Source organism: Pteropus medius, unplaced genomic scaffold (assembly GCF_902729225.1).
Source record: "Pteropus medius unplaced genomic scaffold, Ma_sr-lr_union100, whole genome shotgun sequence".
Lineage (NCBI taxonomy): Eukaryota > Metazoa > Chordata > Mammalia > Chiroptera > Pteropodidae > Pteropus > Pteropus medius.
This window is the reverse complement of record NW_024346667.1, coordinates 4642688-4661841: the sequence shown is the minus strand read 5'-3', so window position 1 is coordinate 4661841 and position 19154 is coordinate 4642688. Positions and strand designations below refer to the sequence as shown.

Here is a 19154-nt window from a genome sequence, read left to right as displayed (position 1 = left end):
TCTGGAAATGGATGCCTGAAAGGACTCTCATCTATTAGGAGGCCACGTAAATGCCAAGTTTCAAGGTTTTTAAGGACAAGATACCAGTCTTACTTGGGGGCAGCGCTGCAGGCTATAAATGGAAACCCTTTGTGATCTGGCACAGTGAGAACCCCCAGGCCTTCAGTCTTTTTTCTAATATAATATTTAAGACTACAAATCTCTATAAGCTCCCCACAAATTTATATATTTTTTTCATTACTAAAAACCTTTTTGAATTGTACTTTGATCAACAAACTGTACTAACTAGGAGGCATGAAAGAACAGTCCTCAACATTTCTTAAGTAGCTGCTTATTTCCATTTTATAGAGGTGGAAACAGGTTCCTGGAATCCTTACACTGATAGTAAAAGGGAGATTTTCTGGGAGGTGAGAAGGTTGTTCGGGAGAAACCTGTGTTGATATGCCAATTATAATTCAACAAAAAGATTAGTCCTGCTCTATCCTCAATCCAGTCACATTACTCTTCTTTCCTGAGAATGAGGCAAATGTCCAAAAAAGAAGGTAACATCTGAGACCAAAAGAGCAAATTCTAGGACAAGAATAAAAGAAGTTTCCTTCCAGCTGGTAGCAAATTACCTGTGTCGAGGACATCACAGCCCTACCCAGACTCAAGGAGAAAAGCATGCTGGAATCACTTTGCAACGTCAGCCATAGACAAGTCCCGTGAATTTGCTGGCCCGGTCCTTGAGCATCAGTTTGTTCACATTTGGATATTCCAACTATAGGAACTGGAAACAAATTCTTCAAGAAAAAGCGTTTTGTTTATGTACTAAAAAGAAAGTTGCAATTCATGATAATGGGCTAAGAGAAGCTGCTTTGCAGCTTGACAGACCTAATAAGAATGACACAACAAATGAGTAAAGATAACTTAATGTCACGATACAAAATTGTACATAAGATTTTTCCATAAATTAAGTCAGCTTTCAGTTTACTTTCTTGTCACTTTAATAACATTTTGATAAGTAATGCTCATTAATTATCTGTGTACCATTGCTTCATACAATCTTATACAAAAGGAGTCCTCCAGTGAATTCTAATGTTGTTTAAAGCTCAGAGCACAGTTGTTCCTAACCTTTCTAAGATCCCCTATTTGACAGTAATATTTTAAATTCTTTTTACAGTCATATTACCTAGATTCACAAGCATAATTCAATAACTGAACTTCCAAGGTGGCTATGGTTCACAGATAGAAACTACTTATCCAGATCACCCTCATTTTACAGATTAACAAAGTAAGGCCAAGAGAAAAAAACCTACTCACATTCACTCAAGTTTAATGACAACACTCAAAACAATGGAGTATAAAATAAGATAAAACACCTTCTGGTAACTAAAGTGTCCTTTATTCTATATTATCCTATTGGAGTTTTATTTCTACACCATAAATGTTAAATGCTTAAGATATAGATTAATAAAAAATAACAGATCTCAGTACAGAAAATATACTTAATAAATGAAAGCAAAAACCAAAGATGTGGGAAGAGCAGAGAGAGCAAGATAAGCCCTAACCAAAAATGTTGGAAATACTCAAAAAACTACTCTTTTGAGCCACATTCTCTCAGCTTCCAGTGACCGTATTTAATAAGCACACCAGCTAAGAAAAGAAAGCAGAAAGTTAAATGTTTTAAGAGATAAGCAAATGTAGACATATTTTGTACTGTGCAAAGTACTAATTTCAATAGATCTATTAAATAGAGAATATGTGAAAATATTTGAGAAAAATCATTAATAAAATAGTAACTCTAACCAAATTAATGTTAGACAAAAAGTTTACAGCATTTAATTCCTAGTGTTTTAAATCTGTATGAACAAATTTAAATACCTGTTTCTTAAAACAGTTTCTTAAAGTTTATAAAAAACCCTCTATGAACTCAAATGCTGATTATTAGTATACATGAAATACCTTTATAATAGAAATAGGTGTACAAATATTAACAAGGTACTACAGTCCTAAAATAGGCCACTTTCAAAAAGTCTAATTATGGATTATCATAGTTATCTAAATGTATTACAGTAAACAGAAGTTATATACATGAACCATACTCGAAGCTCAGATAGTCACGAATATGAGGCGATCACTGGACTTCTATTTCCAAAGCTTCAACAATGTGTGCAGCAGAAGGACGATCTTTAGGATTTTCATTAGTGCATACAGAGAAGAGTTCGATTACTTTCTGGTATGTTTCATCCAGTTCTTCCATATTAATAGGTGGCCTAGTTCCCAAAGCTGCATAGTATGCCTCATCATCAAAGTCACTTTCATCAAAAGTTTTATCTGTTCATGAAGATTGAAATAAAATCATGGAAAAGCTTAGCGACTGCTCAAACTGACCCTTCTGAAACAAGAATTCATCATCCAGTATGTTTTTCATTATACCACTGGCAGTCTAGTCTCTTCAATTTTCCTGTACATTAGCTATTATCACGGATTTACTATCAATCCATGGTTATCAACTCTTCCCCCCTTACTATGACAGCTTTCCAATCTTGTTCTCAGGGAAGGGGAGTTTTTAAGGTAACTTTTGCTCCTCCCAACTTTCTCAATTTATCTCCCAGTTCTGAATTAATCTGCATCTCATTTGTATGAGATTAAACTGAGATGGTACCAAATTAGTCATCGGTATTACTAAAATCTATATCCCATGCCACTAAATCAAATACTTTGCTTTTTAAATTTTAACTTAATAGAAAAATAAGTTATAAACTATTTCAAACTGAAGAGATTGAGATTTATGTTAAAAATGTTATTATACCTTCATCATCATCATCATCATCATCATCTGAAAGATTAATGTGTGGAATACATAAAGTCATCATTTCCCACAGAGTAAGGCCAAAGGCAAATATATCTGCCTTGTCAGTAATAATACCATTCTCCTCCAAAGCTTCCTTGGGTTTCCAAGGCTCAGTGCCAATATAACAGGCCTCAGGGTCAGTCACTGAAAAAGTAAAACAGAGGTAAAATGGTCATAAAGGCAAGCACTAGAAATCACCAAAAAAAACCAACCTAAAGAAAAATCGGCAAATGATATGACAGGTAGTTTAAAGGTTAATAAATGTAGCCAGTATACATGAAAAAACACACTCAATCTCATTAATAAGAATTACTTTTCCCCTATCAGATTAAATATTCAGAAAGCAAGCTGGGGAATTTGGCAAGAGTGTAAAGAAACAGCAATTGTCTTAGAAAGTGGTGGGAATATAAAACAATTGTGAAGTCAAGAGTATAGACGGGAGCTAGATTGCTTGCCCGGGTTCAAAGACTGTTGTGACCTTGAACTGATCACTTAATCTCTGTGCCACAGTTTCTTCAATTTTCAAATTATGCTGTCATTATGCTGAGAGAAGTACCATTTATATGCTTCTATGATTGCTAAACGAGGGAAAAGGGAAAGGGTCGAGTCACATATAAGCTCTTAAAGCTTCTGCCCAGGAATGACATTTCCATTTAAATTTTAGACTCGACTTGCCAATTTCAATGAAAAAGCCAGCTAAAATTTTGATTGGGATCAGACTGAATCTCTAGATCAATTTGGGAAGATCAACATCTTAACAGTATCGATCCTGCCAATCCACAACCATGATCTCTTTCTCCATTTACTTACGTCTTAATTCTTAGTAATGTTTTATGGTGTTCAGTACATAGTTCACTTTTTTGTTAGATTTATTCTTGAATATTTTATGCCTTTTGGTAAATGGAATTTTTAATGTTTTTTTTTCAATTATTAACTATATAAATACCTAACTTCACTTGATTCTAGTTTTTATAGATTTCTTGAGATTTTCTACCTAAACAATCACATCAATTGTAAATATGAACAATTTCATTTCCTTTCCAATCTTGAGGGCTTTTACTTTTTTGATTTAATGGTAGGACGATAGGACAGTGCTAACACTGGCCAGAGGAAGAATGTTGGCCTTGTCCTCTATTTAAGTATAATGTCACCTGTAAGTTATTCTATAGATACCCTTTTTGAGGTTAAGTTTCCTTACATACCTAGTAAGCAAGAGGTTTTTTTCAATCATGAATGGAAGATTTTTGTCAAATGCTTTTTCTGCATCTATTGAAATGGCTACATCATTTTCAAATCTGTCAATATGGTACACTGTGTTCACTTTTGCAATATTAAAATAACTTTCCTTTCTTAGAGTAAACCATAGTTGGCCAGATATACTATCTTTTTTATATTCGATTTGTTAATATTGAATATATTCAATTTGTTAATATTTTATTAAGGATTTTTGCATCTGTGAGGGTACTGATCCGTGATTCTTTTCATGATATACTTTTCAGATTTTGACATTAGAGTTATGCTGGACTCAGAATAATTAGGCAGTGATCCCTATTCTATTTTCTGAAAAAGTGTGTAAAATCAGTGTCATTTCTTCCTTGGATGTTTGATAGAAATTAACAGTAAAAATATCTATGCCTTAGGTTTTCTTTGGGGGAATGTTTCTCTAATACAAGGCTATTTGGATTTCCTGTTCCTTCCTATATTTACTTTGGTAAATTTTATTTTTCAAGGAAATTGTTCTTTTCATCTAAGTTGTCAAATTTATTGGTATACAGCTGTTTGTAATAATCTATTAACCTTTAAAATGTATGCATAATCTGTAGCAATAACCTGTCTTCTGTTCTTAATACTGCAACTTGTGTTCTTTTTTCTTGATCAATCCAGCTAAGAATTTGTCAATTTTATCTTTCAAAGAACCAGTTTTGGCTTTATTAATATTTTCTAGTGTTTATGTCTTTGATTTCTGCTCCTCTGTATTTTTTCTTCTTCTAACTTACTCTGAATCTGCTTCGCTCTTCTTTTTCTTGCTTAAGAGGGAACATAGGTTGGTTAATGATTTAGAGCTTTTCATGTACAGAGCTATAAATTTCCCTCTAAGCCCTACTTTAGTTATATCTCAAGCATTTTGATATATTTCTTTTATTCAATTCAAAATATTTTCCAATTTCTCTTTTCATTTTCTTTGATGCGCAGGTTATTCGAATTTGTGTTGTTGTGTTTTCAAATATCTGGGGGTTTCCTAGATATTGTATTGTTATTGGTTTCTAACTTAAATCCGTTGTGGTCAACAAACATACTTCATAATTTTATACATTTTCCTTTTCAGATTTAAAGGCTTTACTTCTGCTATGACTAGGCTAAACTCAAGCTCTTACAAAAAGAACATTCACTAGACAGTGTTAAGAGGATCCTATACTAAAAATAAAATTTCAGTATATGATTGTTATTAATCTCCATTTCTTCACGAATATAATTCACTTTCAAATAAATAGAAAAAATAAACAGGGAGCCTGATTAATGATAAAAGCTTCTCTTCAGAACTAAAGTTCTGCCTTGAACGTCTCAAGAAATTTACAAAGAAAGTGGAGAAAAGAGGAAACTAACATCTGAAGAAAACAGGACTGAGAAGGAAAAATGAGAAGTCAAGAAATTAAAGATTCCAGTCAATAAGCACTCATTCATTTATTCAACATTTTGTTGGGTATACTTAATAACTAAGTAGGCTCTGTGTGAAGATGAAGTGAGAACAAAGATGCCAATACCCAGTATCAGATGGTAAGAATGAAAGATGTCCCTATGACAGCCTTTCTACTTAACTCAGCTTTAGAACAGTAAAGTTTAGAAAGTGGTTATGACCAGTAAAAGATTCTAGAAAAAAAAAAAGCTTTCCCCTGTATCACCTTACATCTAGAAGGCACTTAATAGAATGCACTACTAGGTAAGAGTCTACAGACAGGTCTACATGGGCACTGATTGTGGCAATAAGGAAGAATTCTTATCCCAGTCTAAGTAGGTCAAGTTCCTACAGCGGTCTGTCAGACTAAAGAGTAGCTTTCTAGGTCTAATGAATGTATCAGCTCCAGTTGAAGGCACTAGCCAACCACAAGAGCATTTCCTCTATGTCCACTTATATTACTCCAAGTCTGTGATTAGAATTTAAACGCTAACAAAAGTGGTTCCCCCACGTTACTGATTAAGTTTGCTTCTCAATGAAAATGGATTGTTCTGACAACTAAAGTTTGATGAGATCATAAATTCATGATCAGTCATTCCTCTTTTTCAAGACAAAAACAATGTATTTTATTGCCCTTTTCTACAGAGTTTAAACAGACATTACCTTTTTCAGTTCTCATGGATACTATCACAAATTGAAAACAAAACTGGAGCTGCTTCTCATCCTTCAATTCTCAGCTTAACATTTTTTAGGAAGGCCTTTCTCAACATCTAGGCTAAGTGGCAATGTCACATCCACATAATTCCTTCTATCATAATAGCTGTTATACTTTAGTTATTCAGTTATTTAATTTATAACTTAGTTATTTAGTACTAGCTATTCAAGAGCTGCTTTCCATCCTAGATTATGAGCCCTACAAGGGTAAGGACTGAGGTTTCTGTAACAATATTTAAAAAAATAAAGTTAAGGACTATGTCTATCTCATTTTCCTCTATATTCGTAGTGCCTAGCTCAGTGCCTGACAGTACTTACTATTATAAATATTTGCTAAATAAATTAATCTAATAACCACTGTTAAGATTTGGGCTTTTCACAAAACACCTATGTATATTACAGTTGTGAAACAAGTCAATATACTATCTATTAAAACACAAAACTTACAAATAATTTTTAAAGATTTAGGTGTATTTTTTCAAACTTTTCTTAATGTATATTTAAGTGCTATTTTATAATCTGTTCATCTTATTTATTTGGATATATTTTCATGCCTACAAATATAAACCTGCATCATTTTAATGGGTATATGGTAATCTGTTGTGTAGTGGTACAAAAAATTAAACCATCACTGATTGATGGACATTCTCTTACATTTTGCATTTATTCTGCTACAATATGGTTAACAAAAATTAGCTCATACACAATTAGTAAAAAGACTGTGATTTTTTCCCCAACATATTTGTGTTATTTTTGAAGTGATGAATAACTTATTTTATAAAGAGAATTCCTTCTCTTTAGTGCGTAAGAGCCAGTATGCCAACTATAACATTAAACTATCTGGTAAAGCTGAGAATACAGGTTAAGTAGATGCCAAGACATCACCCCTATGCTTACAAATATTGTTTTGATTGAGAAAACCAGATCAGATATTTACTTTTAATACAAAGTATTTACTGAAAATAAAGTCCCTCATACACATTCGAGGGAACACAAACCCAGGGTTTATGGATTAACTGATGCTGGGTGCCGGTGAAGATTTAATGTGCCAGTTATTTTTATTAGGATTGTTATTATTTTTGTTATTGCTTTTTTTTAAGTTGCATGGGTTTTGATTTCTGTCCCAACTCTGTACTTCTATAAGCCTAGTTTTATCTTTTGACCACTGCAGAACAAGGTTTTGAAGAAATTAATGTATCAGGCTATCATAAAAAATGCCTGCATTGCCCAATTATTTCTTTGGAATGTGTTCTTAAGAATGGAATTATAGGATCAAAAGACATAAACATTCTTAAGGTTTTAAAATTTATATATATATTTCCAAACTAACCTCTGAAAAAGCTATACCACTGTGGTAGTTACTAGCACTGTTCATCAGCCGTTCACGCTGTCCACCTTTTAGACACACTGAAGAAGTATGCTTGTCGTGGTTGAGTGGAACTGTATGACTAGTACTGGTCAGTGAGTACTAAAAGAAGTGACTTGTGTCATTTCATTGCTGAAATGAAGCATTTGTCAGCACAAGACTTTCTAGAGCAGCATTGTCCAACAGAACTTTCTGTGACAAAAATGTTCTACATCTGCATTGTCCAATATGGTCCACTAACCATATATAACTACTGGGCATCTAAAATGTGGCTAAAGTAGCGGAGGAAATCAATTTAAACAATTTTTAAATACAAATTAGAGAGCCATATGTAGCTAGTGGCTACTGCAGTGGACAGCACAACTCTAGAGCGTTTTTACCTTCCATACTACGATGACAATATTTCATAGAGTAGATGTTGCATCAGGTTAGGCCCTAGTGAGAATAACACGGAACACAGCCCTAATGGACATGTGGCTTGAATACTAAGCCCCGGTTATTTTAAGCTACTGAGGTTTTTGAGGGTCTATGTTACCAGAGCAAAACTTACCGTGAACTGAATGATACACCAATTGCAATATCTACTAGTGTTTGAGAGTACATGTTAACCTGTACTATTGCTCATACTAGGACACAGACCATTTTTCAAAGCATTTTTCAGTTGCCATGGCTTTTTAAAAATGGTTTCTAGCTTTGATGTCCTTCTTAAGCTCAATACTAATTTAATAAGCACACCAGCCAAGATGTGCTTATTATAATTTTTCTACTACTTTTTTTTTCAATCTATAATCTATGGGGATTAGTGTGAGGAATAGAAAAGTTCATTTTTTCTAAAATGTCCAGACATCATCATTTGACTCAACTACTTTCTTATTGATACAAAAATGTCACCTCTACCATGTAACAAATGACATATATTTCGGACTATTTTTTGATTCTATTTTGGCATGAATATCACTACTTTAATTACTATAGCTTTATAATACTTCTTAATGTCTGGTCGGGAAAATTCCTACTCAACATTCTTTCATAAAGCTTTCCTGGCTATGTTTGAAAATGTATCCTCAAGGATGAACTTTACATTCACTTTGCTATGTTCTAAAATAAAACAGATCATACTGGGATATTGTAGTATTCATCGATTTTCTAATTCATTCATTCATTTCCTTTACCTTATACTCATATAAGAAGGCAAATTTAAATGTGATTTATTAAGTATGTTGAAAGCAGCAGCTTTCTCTTTGAGGCTGGCTCTTGGTTCTCACAAAGAACATATCTTAAAATTCCTAAGAGAATGATCAATGTTTACAATAAAAAGAGAAGAATGAGATGGGGTGAGCCAAGAAGTAAAAAAAAGAAAAACAGAAGACTGGCCTTTACTAGCAACCCTCTTTCTTAGTTCCACTCCAGTATCTTCTATCAGGTTACCAAACCTTGTCACTAAGCTGATGCTAAATGAATTCCTTTATAAAACCTAATTACAATTTTATTTTCTATTCCCAGATCTTCTACCACTTAAAAATCCCAATCTAGGTTAGAAATAGTTCCCAAAGTTATCTTCGGTTAAAATATGTATTAATAAGAAAACAATTTATATTGTGTGTGTAGCAAGAAAGGGGGCTAGAGGCTGAGGGGATACTTTTTATTGTGTACCTATTGATAAATAGTTTTTGATTTTTGAAGAATGTTAACCTACTACCTATTTAAATATGTAAAATTTAGAAATTTAAAAGTTATACAAAAACAAATTTAAAGAATTAGACTTACCAGTCATATTTTCATCCAATGGTAGAGATACTCCAACATCACAGATTTTAATTGTTTCAAAATTACCTTTAATTACAACATTTGAAGACTTTATGTCTCCATGAAGCAGTTTCTTTTCTTGGTGGAGATACTAAAATAGTGGAAAATTTAACACACCTGAGCAAAAATACAAACTAATAAAAGATATATATAACCTTCAAACAAAAAGTCACAACTTGAACTCCCTTCCTAAACTATAGGATTTTACCTGTCCATCATTTCAAATTATTTGAAGCTTGCAAAGGGAACATCCCATGTTATCTTGATCTACCATTCTGACCAGAAAACTAAAGGATTCTTTGGAAATCAATGTCTATTTTTAGGTAAGCTAACTTTTAATTTTCAAACCTATCTCACATACTTTTATATGAAAAGATGCTACTGCAGACTTCAAAATATATCACAATTTTACTTGAGGCTAGCAATTTTTAGAAACAATTTTGGAATCTTCACAATGAGGCATCCTTTCTTCAAATGAATTGCTGAGATAATACATAACAACAGAAGACTTAGGGCTACACATTATTCACAAGCAGAGGAGGAAGCAGAATGTAATCTAAGACAATATTTTGTTTCACACATTAACCCTTTCTTAGAATTGACAACTAATGATATCTACACATAATAAAAAAATGTCCTACAAAATTGTTAAATGTTTATTCATCAGCATTTGAGCAAGTACTTTGTGCTTGGGCTTGAAAATGATAGAGACAAATCTTGGTTTATAATTTGAAACACTCATTGTGCTTTAAATGTTGACCATCAAATTTAATATACTCAAATATATTTATATTAATCCGTTATACATAAACATTTAAAATCATTACTTATTAAATAATTCAAATTATCAGTTTGTCCTATCCAGTTAAAATTGGGTTTTCTATACATGTATTAAAATATACATATATAAAAATATTGCTTTTTTCTAGTCTCACATTTCATGAATTAATTTTATTTCAATTCTTAACATGCAACTTTGACATCTGTATGATTACCATGACTCACTTTTGAGTCATCCAACAGTTTTCTGGAGCTATCATTACTTCTGTTTCAATTAATTAGGATACAGAATTCTTTTTACTTCTTACACTGTATCTATCCAAAGGCATGATCATTTATTCATACAACATTGAGAGGGCTTTTCTCATTTGACCTATAGATGTAGACTCTCGATATCCAAAACTTATTACCCCCCAAAGCAATCTTTAAGAGGCTATTTACAATCAATAAGGGTTAGGCTATACTCTCAAGAATAATTAGTAAATTTGTGTCAAATTTATTAATCTTTGTAACTAAATCTAACATGTGATCTCTATAAGCAAAATTACCTGACTTGGGTTATCTGAGGCTATGTGAAGGCCTCAAACTATACTTTGCTGATCATAATAAGGAAATAGTGCACTGCAATGAGATTCTATAAGGCAACTAACTTTAACTTAAGGCAACCCTGTCTTTCGAGGAAAAAAAATCCTACATTGTAATTAGGTACATATTTAGCTTCTTAATGTTCCACAAATCATTTAAAATATAATGGCATAGTTACCTTTAACCCTCTTGCCATGTTTAAAGCAACTTTTACAATTATGGCTGCTGGAAAAGGACCTTGGCTGTCTTTATTTCGTTCTTCTATTAAGTCGTTTAGGGACTTTTCACCCCCATATTCCATAGCAAGACATAGACTACCATCACTGGCTTCAGTGAAAGCACGATAACCTTAAAGAAACATAACATTTTCTTATTACGATAGGGAAGAACAACAGTAATATTTAAGTTTTTTACAGTAATGTGATTAAAAACAGATGTTAATTAACACTGATGAAGATATGATGAAAATAGCTATTATTTACAAAATGAATTCAGTCGATCTAATTTAAAATGCCTTCAGTGTTTGCAAATAGTATCACAAATTAAAATATTTTAAAGTATTTTCTGCATTCTAAATATAATGCTTCACCAGCACCACTTATCTAAATGAAGATCACTTTATATTCCTGAAATCTCCATAGTACCAGCACCATAATGACTGTATCTATTCTCATGAAGTTTTAAATATATACTTGAGCATCTAAAAATATTATACAACAAATTTAGAATGTTCGCATTAATTTGATTCTTACCAAACTCTACCACCATCTTCCTCAATTTTTATTAGTGAAATTAACTATATAAGAGATTATATAAACTGGTTCTGGATAAACAGAATACTATTCTATCAGATACTGCTACCACATAAATTTAAACTTACCCACAATATTTGGATGATGAAGGCTTTTCAAAATCTTAGCTTCATCAGTCAGTCTCTTTTGATACATACTTTGATAATGACCATTACATTTAGAATTAATCTTTTTCACAGCCCAAGGAGAATGAGACAAGCCTCTTGGAGATCTTTAAAAAAATTAATCATAAAATGTATTGAAAGATTAAAAACCATAATATATTTCAAATGACTAACAAGAACTTCCAAATTTTAAAAAAGATAACAGTAATTTGTGTTTTTTTAAATTATACTACACTTCTGCTACATTTCCTTTTTAATTAGGAGATAAATAACTGATATATCTATTGATTACAAGAGAAGTCTGTATCTATTGCTAGAAGGGAGGAGATAAAAAGAGCATTAGAAGGAAAAAGATGGAATGTTACAAATTTTAAACTTCAAAATTACTATTTTCTAATTTTTCCATTCAAGCATATCAGACTACTAACTACTCATCAAGCACTTAACTATATGTAGCAGATATGAGTTCTGGAATGGTAAAGTAATAAATACTAATCTCTAAGAAACAATTTAAAAAAGAGATGTACAAAAAACATTTGGTCCATATATATCCAAAGAATGGAAGACTTCTTCAACAACAAATATAACACCTCTATACTAACCAATTCATTTTATACCTTTCACCATATACTCAAAGACAATGCGCTTAAGGCAATAATAATAAACATACAAATGAGAAAAAAATGTAAGTTTTCTACTTTCTAGTAAGATTCAGCCATTTTAAAAATATTTGAAGTGTAAATGTTTTGAGGCCTAAATAAACAAACAAGTAAAACAAAGTCAGGGAAAGTTTTACCTGACAAAGTAGGTATTTATTTACTAGTACGGCAAATTATGAAAGACAAAGTGTACGCAGCATATAGGCATAAAAGAGCCTCAAAAGTTAAAAAGGTTAACCATGAGGAAATAACAATATATTGAACTAAGATCATTTAACTTTGTACTACCTCATGAGCATAACTCTATAATTGCAGGACCTTTTAAAAAAAAAAATCAAAAAACATGCACTCAAGGGATGACTAGATTTCTTAATTCATATATATCTATCATCCATAAATGTATATAGTTTTACACCTCCAGTTTTAGATAACAATAACATTTGAAGATGACCTCTCCTATGTCACTTTACTATGAAATATATATTTTTCAAGCTTCAAGGGGTACCCCGTAACTCTCGAATGTTTAGAATTCAGTGAATAAGTCCATCTTTACCATTTCCATAACATATCCTAATCTACAGAATGACAAAAACATATTTACGAAACTTGAATAAAATAATTTGCCAAATCAGAAGTTGGTTCACTGAAAAAGCTAATAAAACAGGCAAATCTCTGATGAGATTGCACAAGGGGAAAAAAAAATAAAAAGGAGGCACAAATAATACTGCAATCAAAAATAGGGACATAATTATAGATAGAGCAGAGATAAAATAGAAGTAAACAAATACTAAAACTTGTACACCAATAAATTTAAAAGACAAAATGGTCAAATTCTGAAACTGGCTCCATAAGGGGCTAAAGCAGAGGGTCTTTAGCTTGAGGTTTACTGGCATAGCTGAATACCTGTGAACCATACAGGAACACAGTAATTCATGACCCTATGCATACTAAATACTCAATGAGTTTTCACATGCATATATACCTGTGTTATCACTGTCCAGATCACGATGTAGAACATTTCTAGCATCCGCAAAAGACTAAGGATGGCATTTAAAAAAAGAAAACCTTCAGATATTTAAAAACAAGATAGACAAAAATGAAACACACAAAGTATCAAAAGGTGAAGTTTGAAAAAAACCTCCCAGAAAACAAAGCAGAGACAGAGAAAATAGGAAAACCAGGCAAAAAAAAAAAAAGGACATTAGAGATCAGTTCAGTAAGTTCAACATCCAAATAATAGGAGCTCCAAATAAAGAACAGAAAAATGAGTAACAATAATCAACAAAGTATTTTTAAAATAATTTCTCAAAAATTTAAGAACATGAATTTTCAGAATCCAAGAGGCCCACACTCATCCATGTCACTGTGAAATTTCAGAACACTAGTGACAAACGGAAGACCATATAAGGTCCTAGGAGAATGAGAGGAACAGATCACATAAAACAGGTTCCATAAACAGAATCAGCAATCGGAAAGGTTTCAGAATTCAAGGCAGCAACACTGCAAGTTATCCACGGAACAACATCCTCAAACTTCTGGAGTCGAATTATTTCCAAACAAGAATTCTAAGTCAGAAACAACAAAAAGGGCCATTCAAGTATGAGGGTAAAATGTAAACATTTTCAGAAATGCAAATTCTCAAAACTATCTCCTGTGCACCTTTTTATGGAGAGCTACCAGATATCCTCAAACAAAAGACGTAAACTAAGAAATAGGAAGACATGAGGAACAGAAAAACAGAGGATCCAATTCGCCAGAGAGGCGAAGGAAATCTCCAGGTTACCAGGAGAGGAAAACTCCAGGCTAACAGGGCCACATCACAAGGAGTGGTACAATCAGGCAGGAACTGCTATTTTTCAATAGCAGCCGTATGAAGCTTTTGATTAAGTTACATACAGTTTAATTTTGTTAACAACACACTTTACATTTAAAAATATTTAAGAAAGGAAAACAAATGAGACTAGCCATGAACCTGTGAGAATTTTCTTCTTTCAAAATAACTTAGACAAGTTTTTAGACTCTAAAAAATAATGTTTACAAATAGCATACAAATATACAAAGTGGTGTTTAAATGCTTCAGAAACTACCTACTTACATATAATTGCTATGCTATTTTCAATTCATTAGCTTTTTATTAAAGAAAGCATTTCTGAAGAAACAACATCAACATAACATCCTGTGTTGGACTAGATTCTAAGAATGCGTTAAGGAATCCATACTGACTTAGATGTTTGCCACTTAATTAACATGAAACTAGGTACAAGTAATGAGTAAAAAAACCAACTTTTTAAAAAAGGTGTCTGTTGACAATATTTAGCATCGATTCTATTTCATTTTTAATACAATTTTCCTACTTTAAAAGCATGAATTTACCTTTCTTATTTAATGATGACATATAAATGAAAACTTTACTTCTTTCAGTAGAGAGTATCTTGAGAAGGCAACTTTCCAAATAAAAGGGATTAACAGTCACTGATATCCCCCAACTGGAGTCCTCCTTGAGGTTTTCTTATTGAGAATCCTGCATCATTACCACACAGGAACCCCTTTCTCTTCCCATACAAGCCAAGGAAAAAATGATAAGGTAAATTACTGCCCCTTTAATAATCTATCAGGAGGAACCTAGGAGAAAAGTATACCAGGCAGAGTTATGGTAAAGTTATAAAAGGTTCTAGGACTGGAATATAGCAGCCAGGTAGGATCAGGAAAATTTAAATATTCAAATATTCATATTCTTTTTTGTCAACAAGTACAGTGGAATTACAGTTCCATGTAAAAAGGTTAACCTGAAGTCTTATACTTACCTTTTCATAAGGTAGACATTTACCCCTGTGCCAAAGCCAAGCTTCTGCATAAATGGAGAGGCAGGAATATTCAAACATGGAGTTGAACATAATGCTAAAGGTCAGAAAGAAAAATAAAAAATTAGTATTTGAGAAGACCTCTACAAATGCATTCTAACATTCTTAACATACTATCATTAAGAGTATTAACTGGCATAATCTTTTGGAGAGCAATTTGACACTATCCTAATTTTAAATAGATACCCTTTGACCAAGTCCACTTTTGGAGCTCTATCTTACAGTAACTCTAAAGCAGGGGTTTTTAGTATGGTCCTCGAACTAAGAATTGCTTTTTTAAAGGGTTGGTAAAAAAATAGATAAAAGGAATATGCAACGGTGTCCCCATGTGGCCCACAAAGCCTATACTATTTACTATCTGGCCCTTTACAAAAAGTTTGCTGATGCCTATAGTACAGCATGTGCCCAAAAACATCATAAATGCACATGGATACATGCATATATATGTGAATATTGAGATTCACTTCTGCTACTGCAGAAAACAAAAAACCTAAGTAATCATCACTAGTCACAATTATAGTATATCTATATTACAGACCATTTAAAAAAAATGAGACAGGAGTTCTACTTTTGCTAACGAATAATTAACTGCTCCTGGAATTGCCATCTAGAAAACTTGATAAAATATAATGGTTTTCAGATACTTGACAATAGGCACAGCAGGGTGTGATCTTTGGGAGAAGAGAAACAAATGAAGTGAGCCCTATCATTGCCCTAACTTACCACTTGAAGACAGTTTCCAAGCAATAGAACAAAGAAACATAGCCCAGAGGTCTTATGAAATTGAGAAGACAGAGGATGAGAGGTCAGGAGACCTAAGTAGTTAGAATCTGTGGAGCACAGAACTAAAGAGGAAGCCACAGAGTGAGAGAGAATGCTCCAGAGATCTGAAAGGAGATCGCCCTTTAAGCATCTGGCTAGGTACTTATCAGTACTTAGAAACAGCAGAAAATATGATCTTCTCAAGTGTATGAAATCGTTCACAAGATAAATTTATCAAGTCGGATTGATCTAAGAAGAAAGAAAAATCTAATATACCAGTACCAGAAATCAAAAAGGCGATAACACCACAGATCCTACTGACACTTGGAGGGTAATAAGAGTATAAAATAAATAACTTTATGCCAGTAATTTGACAACTTCGAAGCAGAGGACACATTCCTTAAAAAGCACTAACGAAGCTTACGCGAGAAGAAACAGATAATATGAATAACCCAATACCTATTAACTGTTAAGTTATAGTTAAAAACTTCCTACTAAGAAAACTCCAGGCCCACATGGCTTTACTGGTGAATTCTACTTGTTAAGGAAGAAATGCTATCAATTCTACATATACTCATCAAGAGAGGAAACACTTTCCACATTATTTTATGAATACAGAATACTCTGTTACCAAAACTAGACACATTCCAAATAATAACTTTTTAAAAAGACAGCAATATTCCTCATGAACAGAGAAAATATCAACAAATTAAATCAAGCAATTCATAAAATCCATCACAACTAAATTGGCTTTTACCCCAGAAATAAAAAGTTGGTTTAACATTTGAAAATTAACATAATTTACCATAGCAACAGGCTGAAAAAGAAAACTTTACCTCAATAGATTCTGAAAAGCTTTTGACAAAGTTCAACACCCATTCATGATTATCAAGAAAAGGGAAATTCCTCAACCTGATAAAGGACATCTGTGAAAAACCTACATCTACTCTATGGGGATGCTGATATGTCTGTGTGAGGGCAGGGGTTGTATGGGAAATCTCTGTATGCTGCTCAATTCTGCTGTGAATCTAAAACTGCTCTAAAAATAGTCTATTATAAAACAAAACAAAAAACAAAAAAAAAAGCCCTATATCTAATACAATACATTATTGTGAACAAGACAAGTAAGTCTACTCACACCTCTTCTACTCAAAAATATACTGGAGCTAGTGCCACAGGAAAGAAAAAGTAATATAGACTAGGGAAAAAAAGTAAAACTGTCTTTGTTCACCTACATTACAAACTCTGTATAATGTACAATATCTTAAGCAATCTATTAAAAAGCTACTAGAATAAGCAAGTTTAGCATGGTTGCAGGATATAGGATCAAGATACAAAAATTTATATACCAGAAATGAACAAGATTTTCTTCTACATTATCTTCTAGACATTTCGTTGCAGGATACAAAATCAAGATACAAAAATCTATATACTAAAAATGAACAAGATTTTCTTCTACGTTATCTTCTAAACATTTCATAATTTTCACCATCTTTGTATATGCTCTGCACTAAGGGTCATCTTGCATATTCATATCTAACTGTTAATATATTTCCCTCACAAGAGCAATGCATGTTTGAGAGGAGGAAAGTAAGTAGTTCCTTAATGGTTCAAGCTAAGTTGATTCTTCACCAGGGAGAATCTCCAAATCTACTATTGTCAATAAAATTAGCTCACAGATGACCATATCCCGGCCTATAAAATAAGTCCTATTTGTTAAGATCAACATCATAAAGAGGAATTATGCTAAAATTGTGTATGATAGATAATAAAGCATCAAACTACAACAATACTAAGACATTTCTAATAGCAATAACGATGAAGAAAGGTTTTATATTTATCTTACCAGATTTCTTTTTTTCAGATAATTTGTTTGGTGTCTTGAAATTATTGATTTCTTCCATTGCAGTAATCACTGCAGGTCCTACGACAAAAACAAATTGAAAAGTTACACAGCAGTTATAAAGACTACAGCTCTCATTCATAAGGGAAAAATTCCTACATACTATATCACTCATTTTTTCATATAAACATAAAATTTGAGAACTGGAAAACACCACGACAAATAATTAGTCCAATTTTATTAACAATGAGAATAATGAAATCCAGAGACGTACAATTACTTACCCAAAGTCATACTATTAGTAACTGGGGGTTTTTTTGTGTGTGTTAATTAAAAAGTAACATGTGCACTAAGTTAAAAACAAACAAACAAACAAACAAACCCTAATCCAGGAGTTCAGAAGGCTCATGTTAAAATCCTTCCACCTGCTGTCAGCTCACCCAAACACTGGAAGCAACATTACTTGAGCAGTTCAAAGTAGAGAACTGTGCTTTTCACTCCTTTCTCAAGCCCCGACTCCCTCCATTCCACCAGAAATCCTTCGCCTGCTTTAGCCTCCCGTAAAAGTTGGCTCGGTTGAGGTAATGAACCGTTTCCACCAGGTACAAGCCCCAGGCAAAAGCCCCAGTGTTCGCATCTGGCGCATAATTATGATGTGCCTAAAAACTGGGGTTTCGCCTCAAGCAGACTCGGGTTATCCAGTATCCAACAGCAACATTTTGTAAACAACGGCAGTTTGCTAGATCGGTGGTTCTAACCGTCGTATTCTACTATGGAGCTTCCATAGAAAGTACAGACTGCGAGGCCTCGCTTCGAGAAAAGGCAGTTTTTTTTTGAAATCTCCAGCCTACCTCGAGGTTCAGATGCGCACTCGGGTTTGGGTGGCAAAGATGATTTCTAAAAGAACTCCTAGTTTAACCCCATATCCCCAAAGTCTTCAACTTTCCTTCTAGGCCTTGAGCTGTTACGAAAGCAAACTCAGAGGCCTCGGCCGCGGCTGGGCGCCCGACCCCCACCCAGGCCCGCGCGCGGTCAGCAGCCGAGAAAAAAAGCTCCCCTTACCCGACCGGCCCGGCGCAGTCGCACACCAGGGAGGTAAAGACCGGAATGACGAGCGGTCCAGGCCAAGGCAGTCTTGAAGTCTGGTCTCCAGTGGCCCCTTGTGCGACCCCACCCCCGCCTCAGCGCCCAACGGGCCAACACTCAACAACAGTCGCTGAGACTGGAACGCTCCTTGCTTTCAAATGCACGCGCGTCGTTCCTGCGTCGGCCCGCAGACTACGGGGTGTCGCGAAGGACATAACTAGCCGTATCCCCCGTTCCTGTTCTTTTTGGTCTTTCCGGATCCCATT

The 19154-nt window shown here is 33.5% G+C and overlaps 1 protein-coding gene across 3 annotated transcripts; it reads right to left on the bottom strand.

Annotated features, from left to right (window-relative positions):
- Nucleotides 1-968: 968 nt before the first annotated feature.
- Nucleotides 969-19058, bottom strand: PBK (PDZ binding kinase). 3 transcript variants are annotated; one of them, XM_039875902.1, is made up of 8 exons: nucleotides 18865-19058; nucleotides 17806-17883; nucleotides 15141-15234; nucleotides 11642-11784; nucleotides 10940-11109; nucleotides 9358-9487; nucleotides 2795-2980; nucleotides 969-2316 (listed from the first exon to the last, which is right to left on the bottom strand). In XM_039875902.1, exons 2-8 carry the CDS (start codon nucleotides 17861-17863, stop codon nucleotides 2117-2119), a joined length of 981 nt encoding a protein of 326 aa, XP_039731836.1. In that variant the 5' UTR covers nucleotides 17864-17883; nucleotides 18865-19058; the 3' UTR covers nucleotides 969-2116. The 3 variants fall into 3 exon arrangements, with proteins under 3 accessions (XP_039731836.1, XP_039731838.1, XP_039731837.1); XM_039875904.1 differs by having other exon boundaries at nucleotides 969-2324; nucleotides 2798-2980; XM_039875903.1 differs by lacking the exon at nucleotides 18865-19058 and adding an exon at nucleotides 18654-18771 and having other exon boundaries at nucleotides 2046-2316.
- Between the last annotated feature and the right edge of the window lie 96 nt (nucleotides 19059-19154).

Excerpts from the sequence above, each read along its gene's own strand:
- PBK (XM_039875902.1), bottom strand. The coding sequence starts at position 17,863 with ATGGAAGAAATCAATAATTTCAAGACACCAAACAAATTATCTGAAAAA. Across the intron at positions 11,110-11,641 it reads TCATCATCCAAATATTGTGG|GTTATCGTGCTTTCACTGAA; the intron begins GTAAGTTTAAAT and ends TGTTTCTTTAAG. Across the intron at positions 9,488-10,939 it reads ACATGGCAAGAGGGTTAAAG|TATCTCCACCAAGAAAAGAA; the intron begins GTAACTATGCCA and ends CCACTATTTTAG.